Here is a 17,962-nt window from a genome sequence, read left to right on the forward strand (position 1 = left end):
AGTGAAAAGCATGTTGGTATAAATGTTTCATTTGGAAACCTGTGCAACCAGGTTGAAATATTCCTCAATGCCACTTCCTCTCTTAAAAGATGAAAAGGGATTTTTCCATAATTATTCTACAGTGAGACGTTGTAAAAATGTTCCTTCAAAATAACCTGTCTAAAACCTTTTATTACACTGTTTGTACTCTTAGTTTTCACCTCAGTTCGTAAACAAAAGGCATTGGTCCATACATGGGATTGTGGTCCCTCATTTACTCACACATGATCTACGGTCTTCTCCACTTCCTCTGTGCTGTGTGAGGGCTGCTACCACTAACACACACTGTCCACCTACACCTCCATGACTGCCGAATATATGAGGATATAAAACATTAAAATAGTCTATATGGCACCACGCTGATATCCAAAACCTTACACAATATACAATAATTTAATGAGTGGAATTCAAAGAACTCTGGTTATTTTCATGATTGTATAGAACTGAAAGCACACCTGCATATTGTTTCTCATAGTGGTGCTCTGAATAGAAACCCTAACTTCTTAGACATAAATGATTCAAATGACTCCCTCACCCACGTTTGACCTCTGCATGTATATTTTCTGGTCATTTCAATCATGGGGATCTTTTTGAAGACATTGTCCAAACCCACAGCTTCTGTGTGGTCAGTGCACTGCACAATTAATGTCAACACAATACCTTGATGAGAGGATCCAAAGAACACTGGTTATTTTCAGAGAAAAAAAGAGGCAGAAAGAGGGAAGAAAGAGAGTAGAAAGAGAGGGAAGAAAGAGAGAGGCAGAATGAGGGAAGAAATAGGGAAGAGGGGGAAGAAAGAGGGAAGAAATAGGGAAGAGGGGGATGAAAGAGGGAAGAGAGGCAGAAAGAGGGAAGAAATAGGGAAGGAAGACGAAATAGGAAAGAAAGAAGGAAGAAAAAGACAGAGAAGAGGAAAGAGAGGCAGAAAGAAGGAAGAAAGTGGGAAGAAAGAGGGAAGAAAGAGAGGCAGAAAGAGGGAAGAAGGAAGCAGAAAGAGGGAAGAAAGTGGGCAGAAAGAGGGAAGAAAGAAGCAGAAAGAGGGAAGAAAGATGCAGAAAGAGGGAAGAAAGTGGGAAGAAATAGGGAAGAGAGAGGGCAGAAAGAGGTGGTATAGACAGTGTTGGCTCTTTGAGGAAGTGAGAAGAACAGGCTATGCAATGTGTGGATGGACATCTGGACGGCTATTTATGTGTGGTCAGTCAAACTGAAAATACCGTGCCTCACTGAACACACAGACTGAAACAGAGACAGGAAAAACACACCATACCATAGAGACAACCTCATAGTTGGTAAGGAGGAGGGGGCTGAACAGGTAGTTCCTGCAAACACAACACACGATGAATGCATACACACTGAGACGTCGCAAGACAGTGTGCCACGGCAGCACAGGCATACATACATAACAATCAGTCAATTCTTAGTTTCTGACAGGTTCTCACATGCCTGTGCGAAGGTGTGTGCATTCAAATGATTTGCAATCATGTTTTTCATCTCTTAGGATTGAGGTAAATGCCATTATTAGTGTGTGTGTCTGTCTGAGATAAACCTGTGCCCACTACATCTGTCCCAGGGCCTCATTCATCCTCTGAATATCAATAACCCATCTCTTCAGACACATGTTTCAAACCCAGACAAATATGGTGCTGGACACATTACATCATTATTTGTCATGTATTTTTTTAATTGCTTACCGCAATTTAGCCCTGAGGTTCCAGAGTGTTAGGCCTACGTGGTTTTATGCTCTTCGGGCATTATGCTGCTTCAGTCTCGTAAGTTGCTCTGGCCACACCTCGGGGTTCTAAATATTAGTGTTCAACTCTGTGTAGCATATCAAAACTGAGTTAAGAGAACACAAAGAACCACAGAAAGGTCTGAAAAGCATGCTCACCTCCCTAGCTGTGCAGGTGCAACGGACATACCAGAGGATGTGGCTGAACCAACAGGTGGGGGTTGTGTCTGATGACAAATCTGTTTGCAATAAAATATCCCTCTGACAGACCACCATGCACCCTCTCACAGATGGACAACTCAAACAGTCAATATTTGCAGTCAAATTCAATCACTGCAGTAGTAATGGATATAAAAACCTTGACAACAGTAGCGGAACAGAGAGATGCAAGGGAAGCTTTTGAGTAGATACACGACTCAGGTTGCCTGAGCTGGATCCTCCAGGACACACAAATCAAAGACAAAAAGCTGACCAGCAGCAGGGATATGGACAGGGGGAGTATGGAATTCAACATGAGCTGCGCTATTACCTATACTGTTAGAAAAAAAGGGTTTGAAACGGGTTCTTCGGCTATCGCCATAGAAACCTTTTGAGTTCCATGTAGAACCCTCTGTAAAAAACAAAACAATTATTTCAGTGTAAACTCAAACAACTGAAACCAAATATCAAATATGTAGAAAAAAATAATAGACCTATATATGTTTTTATTATATAATCTTTGAGAACTAACAATCACCAATATAAAAGCGAAACATTCAGGGGAATAGAAAAATCCAAAAACAATGCATTTAACAGTATTGATGTTGTTAATACATTTTAGAAAAAGAACCAGCCATGGCAAAATGCATAGAATTGCAGGAATTTATCTTTAAACTGCTAAATGTTCTCTCAGCTACATGGCAGAATATGTATAATCTAGTGGAGGCTGCTGAGGGGAGGACGGCACATAATGGTTGGAACGCAGCAAATGGAATGGCATTAAACACATAGAAACCATGTGTTTGATGTATTTGATACCATTCCACTCAATTACGCTGCAGCCATTACCACGAGGCCGTCCTCCCCAATTAAGGTGCCACCAACCTCCTGTGGTAGAATTGCTTAAAAAACTGCATCTATATCTTTCAACTCCATGGCAAAATGTGTAGAAATGCAGGAAATGTACTTTGAAACTGCCAAAATGCATCTTGGCTCCACGGAGAAATTCTAAGAATTGCAGGAAATTGGCTTTAAAAAATGCAGGCCGGGAGCAGCAGGAGCAGGGGTGCCAGGAGGAGAAGGTGGTGAGTGGGGCTGTTTAAACAGTCCTATAGAATCCAGACTGATGAAACAGACAGGAGAGGGAGAGGGTCACATACAGACGGGCCGGCCTGTCAAAACATCATGACTCTGCCAAGCTCTCAGTGAGAGAGAATGGCCAAGAGACTAGCTGCCGGCCCAGTTGGGTGATCTACAGTTTCCTGCCCCATAGGCCAGGCACGCAGTAATGGACAGCTCCATTAACACTGTAATAATTACTGCCTCTTATTCAGACTGAGATAACCCACTGGGCACACTACGTCATTGCAACATGGATAATTGGGTAATATTTGGTTGAGACATTGACCAATGAGGTTACAACCTATATTCACCCACTCAAAAAGACAGACAAAAGTTAGTTGGATTTGCATTGTGTTATTACTATGCTTTCAAACGTCTAAAAGCACAACCAAATTCCCATGGAAAAACTATGTCTGAGTTTTGGTTTAGTTGTCACCCAAATGTCTATCACTGCACTTTCAATCATTTAAAAGCACAGCACAGTTCAAATGTCAGATATTTATTTATACAAAAGTGGAATGTGATATCACTGTGTTTCATCTAATAGCACAACCACATGACCTGGATTGCAGTTGAGATTACATTAAAATTACATGGCGCAAGTGATCAATGTCGTTCGAGATTCTGCACAGATTATTACAGCAATTGTGAAGATCTCCACAGACCTGCGATGACCTATGCATGCTGTCTTGATCATGCACTCTTTATGATTACATAGGAAGAAATACATAGTTACAGTAACCTCAAACTGTGGCCATGGATCTATTACTAATTTTAAACAGCTTTAACTTTAGGCTATTTAAGAAATTACAAAAGTAAATTTGGTTGACAACACAACCAAATATCAACATTTAAAGGATACGTATGTACTGCTTGGGTAGTTCCACCTGAGCTACTGGCTTATCCCATTCTTTAACTTTTATTTTTGGTTGAGTTGAAGACATGAATCCAACATATCATTTGCTAACTTGGGCTTAGTTTATAGGCTATGTATTGTATTTCAAAAGTGATATTGAATTGTGTTTGGTTGTCAACACAAATAATATTTTAAGGAGATTTCTCTTCTGATTGGATAGTTCCATCTGTGCAACTGACTCAGTCTGTCTACAAATTAATAATTGATATGTTGGACTCACGTCTCCATCTCAACCAAAAATCAAAGTTATAGAATAGGACAAAATCAAATCGAACTTTAAATGCACTTTAAATAAAGTTTGATTTAATTTAGTCCTATTCTTTAAATGTCATTTTTGGTTGAGCTGGAGACGTTTGGATATCCTTCAAATGTTGATATTTGGTTGCGTTGACAACCAGACACAATTCAATATAACAAAATATCATTACATTTTAAATCAACCAGAGCTTGAAACCATAGGACTATTTTATTTTTATTTTTTATTATGAGTTGAATTGAAACAATTGCTGTTGATTACTTTGCAGGCCTAAATAGCATCATTAATGATTGATAAAGTATGGTCACATTTCATTTGCTCTGTTAAACCTACACTTTGGAATGACTTCCATAGTGACACAGAATATATTTTTGATTTTAAGTGGAGATCTCTTAATAATAATTCTCACGATAGCACATTGGTAACAGTTGGTGACACATTTCGTGGCTAAGTAGGGCTTACTTAAAACCTTGTGATGGGCGACCAAAGAGTAACTGTAAATGGATAAAATCTCCAGTAGGAGGTGCTGCCGAGCCTATTGTTTTGTTTTTCTGACAGTTCCTTCAGAAAGTATTCATTCCCCTTGTCTTTTTCTACATTTTGTTGTGTTACCGCCTGAAGTTAAAATGTATTATATTGAGATGTTTTGTCACTGGCCTACACATTATACCCCATAATGTCAAAGTGGAATTATGTTTTTCGAAATTGTCCCAAATGTATTAAAAATGAACAGCTGAAAAGTATTGAGTCAATAGGTATTCAACCGCTTTGTTATGGCAAGCCTAAATAAGTTCAGGAGTAAAAATCTGCTTAACATGTCACACAATAAGTTGCATGGATTCACTCTGTGTGCAATAATAGTGTTTAACAGGATTTTTGAATGACTACCTCATCTCTGTACCTCACACAAACAATTATCAGTATGGTCCCTCAGTCGAGCAGTGAATTTCAAACAGATTCAACCACTAATATGAAGGAGATTTCCCAATGCCTCACAAAGAAGGCACCTATTGGTAAAAAAGCAGACATTGAATATCCCTTTGTCACTATAAAGATACAGGCATCCTTCTTAACTCAGTTGTAGGACAGGAAGGGAACTGCTCAGGAATTTCTATGTAAGATCAAAGGTGATAAAAAAAAAAAACGTTACAGAGTTTAATGGCTGTAATAGGAGAAAACGGAGGATGGATCAACAACATTGTAGTTACTCCACAATAATATCCTAAATTACAGAGTGAAAATAAGGAAACCTGTACAGAATACAAATATTCCAAAATCTGCATCCTGTTTGCAACAAGGCACTCAAGTAATACTGCAAAAAAATGTGGCAAAGCAATTCACTTTTTGTCCTGAATAGAAATGGTTTTGTTTGAGGCAAATCCCACACAGCACACCACTGAGTACCACTCTCCATATTTTCAAGCATAGTGGTAGCTGCATCATGTTATGGGTATGCTTGTAATCGATAAGGACTGGGGAGTTTTTTAGGATGTAAAAAATAAACAAAATGGTGCTAAGCACAGGCAAAATCCTACAGGAAAACCTGGTTCATGCTGCTTTCCACCAGACACTGGAAGATGAACTCTCCTTTCAGCAGGACAATAACCAAAAACACAAGGCCAAATTAACACTGGAGTTGCTTACCAAGAAGACAGTGAATGTTTCTGAGTGGCCGAGTTACAGTTCTGTCTGAAATCTATCTGAAAATCTATAGCAAGACCTGAAAATGGTTGTCTAGCAATGATCAATAACCATTTTGACAAAGCTTAAAGAATTTTGAAATAATAATGGGCAAATGTGGCACAATCCAGGTGTGGAAAGCCCTTAGAGACGTACCCAGAAAGACTCACAGCTGTAATCGCTGCCAAAGTTGCTCTACATAAACAGCTACGTAAATGTGATATGCCTGTATTTCATTTTTCAATACATTTTCAAAACTTCCTCAAAGCATGTTTTCACTTTGTCATTATGGGGTATTGTGTGTAGTAAAATACATTTAATCAATTTTGAATGAAGGCTGTAACACAACAAAATGTGGAATAAGCCAAGGGCTGTAACGTAACGAACACTGTAACGTTGAAAATTACATTTTTTTATTGGTACAAATTCAACATATTTTATACAAGGTTTGCCTATGTTGAAACTTGGTTGCCATAATGACATAATATATTGAGACAAGGGCCAAGGGGGTTAGCCTATATACTGTTGCATTTAGATTAGTCTGTTGGCAACTTGGCATGCTAAAATCCTCTCATAATGAACACTTGTCAGCCCCTACATATCCATAAAATGATCAGTCCAATCAGTCCAATGATGGTAGAACTCACTGTTTCCCAGCTATTTAACCACTGGTTACAATAACTGATTGGTTACATCATTTGACACCTTAAGACCGAACTGAAGCCCACCATACTGGATTTTGAGACCATAATTGAATTTTAGTCTTGCTCCTGACGTTCAGTTATCAAGATTATCAAGCTCTGTCAGATGAATTCACTCAATGTGAAAGAAAGATCATACAATTGACACTTAACCGCCTTTCTGTCCACAGACACCTCAATTTCCCTGTTGACTCTCAGTGACGGCATATGGAAGATTCCACTATAAAGCCCTCACATCGCTCTCCGTCTCCGTCTCCATTCCAAATCCCCTGCTGACTGAGTCAGACAGTGACAATATTGATGGTGTATTCTCAGTATTAAAGGTTTGTTTTAGTGTCTACAGCCAGGGTTACCCCACCAAAACAGACAGGCAGGGTCTCTGTCCAGCCACTTAGAAAACAGAGTGAGATAGTCTGATGGATACGTGTCTATGCTTTAGCAACTCTATGCATTTTTCTTTCTTTCTTATTTCTCATGTTTTTTTGTATATACTATTTTGATATTGACTACTGCACTGTTGGGAAGAGCTTGCAAGTTAAGCATTTCACTGTACTCGAGTCAAATAAAACTTGAAACTTGCATCCTTTTGCATCAGCTGGTAGTGCATTGTCCTTATTTTGTGTATTGAATTACACTGAACAAAAATATAAATGCAACATGTAGTGTCGGTAACATGTTTCATGAGCTGAATTAAAAGTCCCCAGAATTTTTCAATATGCACAAAAACCTTATTTCGCTCAAATTTTGTGCACAAATATGTTTACATCTCTGTTAGTAAGCATTTCTCCTTTGCCAAAATTATTCATCCACCTCACAAGTGTGGCATATTAAGAAGCTGTTTAAAAAGCATGATCATAACACAGGTGCACCTTGTGCTGGGGACAATAAAAGGCCACTCTAAAATGTGCAGTTTTGTCACACAACACAATGCAACAGATGTCTCAAGTTTTGAAGGAGTGTGCAATTGGCATACTAACTGCAGAAATGTCCACCAGAGCTGTTGCCAGATAATTGAATGTTCATTTCTCTACCATAGAGAGATATTTAGCAGTACATCCAACCGGCCTCACAACCACAAACCACGTGTAACCAAACCAGTCCAGGACTTCCACATCCGGGCTTTTCACCTGCGGGATGGTCTGAGACCAGTTGATGAAACTGTGTGTTTGCACAACAAAGAATTTCTGCACAAAATGTCAGAAACCGTCTCAGGGAAGTTCATCTACGTGCTTGTTGTCCTCACCAGAGTCTTGACCTGACTGCAGTTCGTTGTCATAACTGACTTCAGTGGGCAAACGCTCACCTTTGATGGTCACTGGCACAATGGAGAAGTGTGCTCTTCACAGATAAATCCTGGTTTTAACAGTACCTGGCAGATGGTAGACAGCGTGTATGGCGTCATGTGGGCGAGCGGTTTGCTGATGTCAACACTGTGAACTGAGTGCCCCATGGTGGCGCTGGGGTTATGGTATGGGTAGGCATAAGCTACGGACAACAAACACAATTGCATTTTATCAATGGCAATTTGAATGTAGAGAAATAGTGTGACGAGATCCTGAGGCCCATTGTCGTGTCATTCATCCGCCGCCATCACCTCATGTTTCAGCATGACAATGCACAGCCCCATGCCACAAGCATCTGTAAAGGATTCCTGGAAGCTGAAAATGTCCCAGTTCTTCCATGGTCTGCACAACCATTGAAGAGGAGTGGGACAACATTCCACAGGCCCCAATCAACAGCCTGATCAACTCTATGCGAAGAAGATGTGTCGCGCTGCATGAGGCAAATGGTGGTCACACTAGATACTGACTGATCCACGCCCCTTCCATTTTTTGAAGGTATCTGACCAACAGATGTATATCTGTATTCCCAGTCATGTGAAATCCATAAATTAAGGCCTAATCAAATCAAATCAAATCAAATGTATTTATATAGCCCTTCGTACATCAGCTGATATCTCAAAGTGCTGTACAGAAACCCAGCCTAAAACCCCAAACAGCAAGAAATGCAGGTGTAGAAGCACGGTGGCTAGGAAAAACTCCCTAGAAAGGCCAAAAACCTAGGAAGAAACCTAGAGAGGAACCAGGCTATGTGGGGTGGCCAGTCCTCTTCTGGCTGTGCCGGGTGGAGATTATAACAGAACATGGCCAAGATGTTCAAATGTTCATAAATGACCAGCATGGTCGAATAATAATAAGGCAGAACAGTTGAAACTGGAGCAGCAGCACGGCCAGGTGGACTGGGGACAGCAAGGAGTCATCATGTCAGGTAGTCCTGAGGCATGGTCCTAGGGCTCAGGTCCTCTGAGAGAGAGAAAGAGAGAATTAGAGAGAGCACACTTAAATTCACACAGGACACTGAATAGGACAGGAGAAGTACTCCAGATATAACAAACTGATCCTAACCCCCCGACACATAAACTACGGCAGCATAAATACTGGAGGCTGAGATAGGAGGGGTCAGGAGACACTGTGGCCCCATCCGAGGACACACCCGGACAGGGCCAAACAGGAAGGATATAACCCCACCCACTTTGCCAAAGCACAGCCCCCACACCACTAGAGGGATATCTTCAACCACCAACTTACCAACCTGAGTATAGCCCACAAAGATCTCCGCCACGGCACAACTATCTCTCCACATCCAAGGCTAATGAATTTACTTCAATTGACTGATTTCCTTATATGAACTGTAACTCTGTCAAATCTTTGAAATTGTTGCATGTTGCGTTTATAGTTTTGTTCAGTGTATAAGTAAACACAGTACTGTTGGGTGCACATGTTTGCATTAGTGAACATAGTGAGAGATTGACTGTCCCCACAGGGAATTAAACCTCTGAACCTTTTGCCCTGTGTCTTGACCAGACCCCTCCCACTTTACACTCACTCCTAAGCACCCTCTCGCTGACCCCTCTGCGTCAGTATCTCTACTGCCCATCTCATTCCCCTGATAGCTGTTTCTACATGTCCTCTAACTCTCAATATTCACTTTCTCCCTGCATCTCTATCTCTCCACATCCAAGGCAGTATATCTACCCTGTCTATGCTGTTTGCAATTTCCACTTTCATAGAATTTCACATGAAGGTGTGTCCTTACAGAGCTTCTTTATCTTCCATCCCTCACCTCTTCCCTCTCTTCCTACTGAACGACAGTCAAAACCTCTAAAGGAAATATTCAAGCCCTTCGTGCAATCGGCAGAGCTGAAAAGCTTTCCAACGACGTAATAGTCACAGGTCTTGATTTGAAACGTTTCTACTTCATCTGATCATGACTTGCCTAGTCCCAACCTCATTTGCTACCCACCAGACAGTGTGTGAAAAAAACAAATGAGCCCTGGTACTGTCCCAGACAGTGATGCAGAACAATGTTTAAATTCAGTTCAGGGTCATAAAAAATACAGACACGAATTGATGGACTAGCTGTTCGAGGCGCCCTCATCAAATGCTCAGTATACTATGTTTTCAGGACCCATGTTGTAATGTTTGGATATGCAACTCTGTACCACTGCAAAATGACTTTAAACAACAATGGATCACCCCTCACAATACATCTGATACAGACAACATGGATGTGACCATGGTTGACCATGTCATTTCTGTGACTAAACCAAGACAAAGAAAGAAAATAACTAGAAAGAATTTGGAGTTCTTTTTGACTGGTGTAAGCGTGAAGGGACTTTATTGGGGCAGGAGTACTAAATGGTCTATATCAGACCCAGGAGCCCCTCTGGAGCTGGCATGGCCTGATTCGACTCGTCTAACAGGGCACATGCTCTCAACTTATTGTCAACGCTATGCCAGGGTGGCACTCACCGCTCAAGCCATCTCAATCTTTATCTTGGCATTTTGAAACCATACAGTCAAAGTGTGCAAGCTTTGCATGTGTATGTGTGTGTGTACACTTGAACATTGTTGAGTCTAGGTGTCTCAACGCAGAGGTGTGTGCCAGGTTCACATACACAGGTGTATGTGGTAAGAGAGAGCTGGAAAGAGTGGAAACATGGGAATGTGTGAGACTGATTGTGTGCTTGAGTGAACAATTCAAACAAGTGTGTGTGTGTGTGTGTGTGTGTGTGTGTGTGTGTGTGTGTGTGTGTGTGTGTGTGTGTGTGTGTGTGTGTGTGTGTGTGTGTGTGTGTGTGTGTGTGTGTGTGTGTGTGTGTGTGTGTGTGTGTATCAATGTAAGCCTTGATGAGTACGTATGCACGCGCACAGTAAAACATAACATGTGCCTACAATAACACAGGGCCAGACGACCAGACTGCTTGCCTGCATGACTAGCTAACCCTAACCCTGACAGGCTGACTTCACGCCTGGCTCTCACTGCTGTTTGCATTGGAGCTGGAAGCTCCTCAGAGACGGGAACACTCAACAAATAGTGTGAAAATAAAGGATTCACACTTATAAAAGGACAGGCTGGCTCACACACAGACACAGAGGAAACTCACATGGTTACACACATCATATACACACAGACACAGAGGAAACTCACATGGCTGCACACATCATACACACAGACACAGAGGAAACTCACATGGTTACACACATCACACACAGACGAAACGGACATGGCTACACACATCACACACAGACACAGAAGAAAGTCACAAGGTTACACACACATCATAAACACACAAAAAGACAATCTTGTAGGCTGAAGAGGAGTTGAACTGATTTCAGGGAACTAATAGCCTACTGAAAGTAGGTTCAAAAATATTTGGGAAAATACAGTAAGGCATCATTTTCTCTAAAATACTTTTAAACTGGAAGAACTTGTCCCGATTGGTATTTTTAAATCACTGATGAATGATCTTGAGACTGATTCCCTGACCTGTCAATGTTTTTAATTTGCTGTTTTTGATGTTGTTATACTCTTATGAATTCTATGGTTTTTACTAGATTACTTGTAGTTTTTCATGTTGTTTGTCTGTAATTTTTGTAATGACTTGGTGCCGCCTATCTTGGCGAGGACGCTCTTGAAAAAAAAAAAGATTTTAAATCTCAATGAGCCCTTCCTGGTTAAATAAAGGTTAAATATTTTTATTTTATTTTAAATATGGATGTTGAGGGAGAAGTAATAGGCATATAGGCAAGTTAGAGAAACACCAAACAGGAGGGTGAAAATCTTTGTAAATTGGATATCCTGCCATAGCCACACAATGCCCCATCTGGTGGTCAGTAAAAATACTGTACCCAGACTGTAAAAAAAACATTGAGTTGGTTGGTTGGTTCACTATCAGTGGTGTGCATTCATGGATGCCAAGAGAGGCCAGGCTTCCCCACAAAATTCACCAAGAAAAAAATATTTTAAAAACATTATATAATGTATCTTTTGTGTTTAATCCTTTTCCTTCAAATCACAAGAGGCTAGAGGCTGGATGTACAGTCGTGGCCAAAAGTTTTCAGAATGACACAAATATTAATTTTCCCAAAGTCTGCTGCCTGAGTTTGTATGATGGCAATTTGCATATAGTCCAGAATGTTATGAAGAGTGATCAGATGAATTGCAATCAATTGCAAAATCCCTCTTTTCCATACAAATGAACTGAATCCCCCCAAAAACATTTCCACTGCATTTCAGCCCTGCCACAAAAGGACCAGCTGACATCATGTCAGTGATTCTCTCGTCAACACAGGTGTGAGTGTTGATGAGGACAAGGCTGGAGATCCCTCAGTCATGCTGATTGAGTTCGAATAACAGACTGGAAGCTTCAAAAGGAGGGAATCATTGTTCTTCCTCTGTCAACCATGGTTACCTACAAGGAAACATGTGCCGTCATCATTGCTTTGCACAAAAAGGGCTTCACAGGCAAGGATATTGCTGCCAGTAAGATTGCACCTAAATCAACCATTTATCAGATCATCAAGAACTTCAGGGAGAGCGGTTCAATTGTTGTGAAGAAGGCTTCAGGGCACCAAGAAAGTCCAGCAAGCGCCAGGACCGTCTCCTAAAGTTGATTCAGCTGCGGGATCGGGGCACCACCAGTACAGAGCTTGCTCAGGAATGGCAGCAGGCAAGTGTGAGTGCATCTGCACGCAGTGGGGCAAAGATTTTTGGAGGATGGCCTGGTGTCAAGAAGGGCAGCAAAGAAGCCACTTCTCTCCAGGAAAAACATCAGGGACAGACTGATATTCTGCAAAAGGTACAGGGATTGAACTGCTGAGGACTGGGGTAAAGTCATTTTCTCTGATGAATCCCCTTTCTGATTGTTTAGGGCATCTGGAAAAAAGCTTGTCCGGAGAAGACAAGGTGAGCACTACCATCAGTCCTGTGTCATGCCAACAGTAAAGCATCCTGAGACCATTCATGTGTAGGGTTGCTTCTCAGCCAAGGGAGTGGGCTCACTCACAATTTTGCCTAAGAACACAGCCATGAATGAAGAATGGTACCAACACATCCTCCGAGAGCAACTTCTCCCAACCATCCAGGAACAGTTTGGTGACGAACAATGCCTTTTCCAGTATGACAGAGCACCTTGCCATAAGGTAAAAGTGATAACTAACTGGCTTGGGGAACAAAACATCGATATTTTGGATCCATGACCAGGAAACTCCCCAGACCTTAATCCCATTGAGAATTTATGGTCAATCCTCAAGAGGCAGGTGACAAACAAAACCCCCCAAATTCTGACAAACTCCAAACATTGATTATACAAGAATGGGCTGCCATCAGTCAGGATATGGCCCAGAAGTTAATTGACAGCATGCCAGGGCAGATTGCAGAGGTCTTGAAAAAGAAGGGTCAACACTGCAAATATTGACTCTTTGCATCAACTTCATGTAATTGTCAATAAAAGCCTTTGACACGTATGAAATGCTTGTAATTATACTTCAGTATTCCATAGTAACATCTGACAAACATATCTAAAGACACTGAGGCAGCAGACTTTGAGAAAATTAATATTTGTGTCATTCTCAAAACTTTTGGGCACAACTGTACTGTATCTCACCAGAGAAAGCATCCGAACAAGTGAAACAGCGCCCCTCTGTCACTGTGTGTGTAGTTCCAAAAGAGTATGACATTGTAGCCACCTGTAGCATTGAATGCAAAGGAAGCCAGCGAGCATTTGACCTCCCATGATGAAACAATTATAAAATAATAGCCAATCAGCGTTGAGCTAAACTGATTGAGCTAAACTGTGAATGTTCCTAGCGCACCAAAACAAAGTGTAAAGGGAAGCCAACTTGGATTTGGTGTGAATAGTGGAGCTCCTGTTTTCTTAGCGACTTGCGGTAACTCACAGTGCTTCTAAATCCATAGTTGTTTAGTGGGCCGAAAATGTCGGAAACAGTAACTTGCTTGATCATGCTGTAGGTCATGTAACTGTTTGTTACATGCAATATGATTTGTGGACTTCACTGGACAGAGGTTGCTTGTCGCTTTTGTGATGAAACAAAGCTGTAGTTCAATTTATTCTGCCACTGTGTCCTCTTGTTGTCTCAGCCTTTGGGTCTATATATCACGGCCACAAGGCACATGAACTAACAGGTTATAGAGCAAACAACGAGATTATTACAACACATAGGTTGTACTATGGCTTTTCTTACCCACGAACCGCTACTGTTCTGATATGATAATTATCTATAGTGAAGTAATACTACACTTATAGACCTATTTGCTATCTCGTCTTTGAATGTCAATATTAAGTATATAATTTCAAACCCAAATGTGCAGCATTAAACCTATGGTTCTGTCAGCTTCAATAAGATAGGCCTACACCACGGACACTATTATCTGACATGCACGCAGGCGCACACACACGCGTCCCGCCCAACTATGAGAGAGATAGCTCAACATTAAGCAATACAAAGTTCAGTCTGCAGTCTGTAGGTATAGAATGCTCACTGCCTAGGAAGAGGTATGGGTGCTGCACTGTGACTGCCACTGACTAACCGCAGATCAGGGCATACTGTTACCCTGTGACACACAGTGGGAGCTATTCCTGAACTTGTACAAGTTCCAGCTGGACCAGATTCAAGTCAGACGTCAGTAAATTAAAGGGACAGGTCAGCTGCACCATGATTAGCAGACACACCTATCAGTCATATTCACTATTTCCGATTGTACAGGCGGACACGGACCATACTCTATGTCACTGAAGTATAGTTGATGAAAATACATTTATCTACAAATGCCAACCCTATGAAATTAGGCGTGCAGAATTGCTTGACACATTAGCCTTCTTGTGAACTCTTAAACAAAACATAAAGGAAATACAGACCATCTATTTCAAAGCTTCATCAGATGCTATTTTCCCACTTCAGACCCTTTCCCGCCATCTGATCAACATGTGATGTCGTTCATGGTAATCTATCAATCTCAAGTGCATGTGGTCATGCGCAGAATTAGATTGAACAAAACTGGGACCTACTACTATTAGTAGGATCTTAATTTTAGCCGGTTTTAGTGTAAATTTCTAGCATATCAAGTTTATATTTGGTCAAGTGCAAAAGTGTCTAGCACTTACACAGCAGGAAATCTCATGTGCAGTTTACAAAGAGACAAAAACACAACAGACAATGTCAAACACCCATCCCATTCCGTCTTCCTCTCTATCACAGATCCTCCGGCCTGCCTTTTGCACTTGACCAAATATAAACTTGATATTTCTTGGCAGACGGTCAGGTTGCAACGGGGAGGAGTCTCACAGTTCTGTTCAGTCCAGGACAGGCTGAAGGACAAACAGACACAAAGGTGCAGAAAGAGAAAGGGACAAAAGACTGACCAACAAAATTAAAGGTGAGTTAAACTTTTTGGATAAAGAACAGAACGTTTTTACAGATGTTATGGTATTTGTTTAATTTTTGCTTCCCAAGTGTTTCCCATTTCAGATCACCAGTAATATCAACAGGCCTATGGCATGGCTTCTGTCTGTTTTGAAACTTTACTTTTAATTTAGGTATTTAAAACCCAATATTTATAAAAATGTATTTGACTTCATTTGAAAATGACTAGGTTAGACATTTACTGTCAGTTAACATGTATTGTGAGCCATTTTAATGGGGTATCTTATCTATGAAGGTTTATTGAGAGCTTCAGCTTGACCTACTTACTGTATGTGAAGTTGCTGGGGTAGAGGAGCCACAAACCTTTAACATGGATAACGTGTGGGCCTAGACCTGGATGATTTCATCTAGTCTATAGGGTGTAATAAATGACCTATAAATATAATAGCACTTTTCTAAAGGAATAAATCAATCAATCAATCAATCAAATGTATTTTATATAGCCCTTCGTACATCAGCTGATATCTCAAAGTGCTGTACAGAAACCCAGCCTAAAACCCCAAACAGCAAGCAATGCAGGTGAAGAAGCACGGTGGCTAGGAAAAACTCCCTAGAAAGGCCAAAACCTAGGAAGAAACCTAGAGAGGAACCAGGCTATGTGGGGTGGCCAGTCCTCTTCTGGCTGTGCCGGGTGGAGATTATAACAAAACATGGTCAAGATGTTCAAATGTTCATAAATGACCAGCATGGTCGAATAATAATAAGGCAGAATAGTTGAAACTGGAGCAGCAGCACAGTCAGGTGGACTGGGGACAGCAAGGAGTCATCATGTCAGGTATTCCTGGGGCATGGTCCTAGGGCTCAGGTCCTCCGAGAGAGAGAAAGAAAGAGAGAATTAGAGAGAGCATATGTGGGATGGCCAGTCCTCTTCTGGCTGTGCCGGGTGGAGATTATAACAGAACATGGCCAAGATGTTCAAATGTTCATAAATGATCAGCATGGTCGAATAATAATAAGGCAGAACAGTTGAAACTGGAGCAGCAGCACAGCCAGGTGGACTGGGGACAGCAAGGAGTCATCATGTCAGGTAGTCCTGGGGCATGGTCCTAGGGCTCAGGTCCTCCGAGAGAGAGAAAGAGAGAAGGAGAGAATTAGAGAACGCACACTTAGATTCACACAGGACACCGAATAGGACAGGAGAAGTACTCCAGATATAACAAACTGACCCTAGCCCCCCGACACATAAACTACTGCAGCATAAATACTGGAGGCTGAGACAGGAGGGGTCAGGAGACACTGTGGCCCACTCCGAGGACACCCCCGGACAGGGCCAAACAGGAAGGATATAACCCCATAAATCTACACATCTGAACATAGCCTACTGCCTCTCTGTCTACACAAACATAGAAACGAATTACCAGTTCTATCCTCTGTCCATTGGTTTAAGAGTTGTCTGTCTGCACTCCACAGGAATGGCGTCTCCTGCATCGATGGCGGCCCGCAGGGTATTATCTGCTGCATCACACGCAGGCCATGAGGGAGGATCAGGTGTGTGTAAAGTACTTAACTCTTCTCATATTGTTATATTCTCTCTCTGCTCTACTGCCTGCACCTTTTGTGTTGAGTTGGGCTTCTGGGTTTAATATTAACAGAGGTTTGTGGAAAGTTGGCAGTCTTCCTCTTACATTCATTAAATGTTTGTGCTCTGCTGTATTTAGGCCTGTCAGGTGACTTACAAATGTATCATATTGTAATTGAGGCGCTTCTGTCCTGCATGTCAGAGCCTGAGACAAGGAACCAAGGCTGAGTCACTGAAATCTGAACTGGATCATCAGTGTTTTGGAGCTGCTCTGTTACTTAGTTATGCTGGTGTTGTGATGTACCCAAGCCTTGATAACTCAGGGTCACACAGAACCGTTGAGTCTGATCTAGCGGAAATGGTTTGACCTCCACAGCTAGGACCTGGAAGATCCTGTCGTTTGTGTTGGCCCTACCTGGTGTGGCCGTCTGCATCGCCAACGCCTACATGAAGATGCAACAGCACTCCCATGAACCCCCTGAGTTTGTGGCCTACTCACACCTTCGCATCCGCACCAAGGTGATACAGGAGGCACTCTGATAACCAACAGACTAACTTCACTCACAGTTCATCATCTACATGTTAGGATTGGTAGTAGTAGTGGGATGTCTTTCTGAACATAGGTCTAGTTTTATCCAATCTATCCTGAATGATGAAAACAACTTTCTCTTTCAGAAATGGCCCTGGGGTGATGGCAACCACTCTCTCTTCCACAACCCTCATGAAAATGCTCTTCCTGAGGGCTATGAGGGCCCCCGTCACTAAGGAAACCTAACTCTATGCTGATCATCCACCTTCCCTGATTGCTACATGCTGAATATCTGTAATCTATAGCTCTAATGAACCTGGCATTATGCTACTGACCAAGGGGCCAATTAGCAACACTACTGACTGTGGTGCTCCCAGTCAGATAGAAATAAAAAATATAAAAGTTTTACTGTAATCACACACACTGAGTGACTTCTCATTTGTTTACGTCCAACTGTCTGATATTATGTGTAAGATGAATGGAACTA

The 17,962-nt window shown here is 41.6% G+C and overlaps 1 protein-coding gene across 1 annotated transcript; it reads left to right on the plus strand.

Moving 5' to 3' along the window:
• Positions 1 to 15,349: 15,349 nt before the first annotated feature.
• On the plus strand, positions 15,350 to 17,894 carry LOC100335037 (cytochrome c oxidase subunit VIa; the record flags this gene model as incomplete). Its single annotated transcript, NM_001171897.1, is given in 4 exon segments — positions 15,350 to 15,380; positions 16,838 to 16,915; positions 17,323 to 17,465; positions 17,622 to 17,894. Coding segments are annotated over 3 exon segments (309 nt in total). The 3' UTR covers positions 17,712 to 17,894.
• Positions 17,895 to 17,962: the final 68 nt, after the last annotated feature.

Source organism: Oncorhynchus mykiss, chromosome 12, assembly GCF_057628025.1.
Source record: "Oncorhynchus mykiss isolate SJ-2025 chromosome 12, ASM5762802v1, whole genome shotgun sequence".
NCBI lineage: Eukaryota > Metazoa > Chordata > Actinopteri > Salmoniformes > Salmonidae > Oncorhynchus > Oncorhynchus mykiss.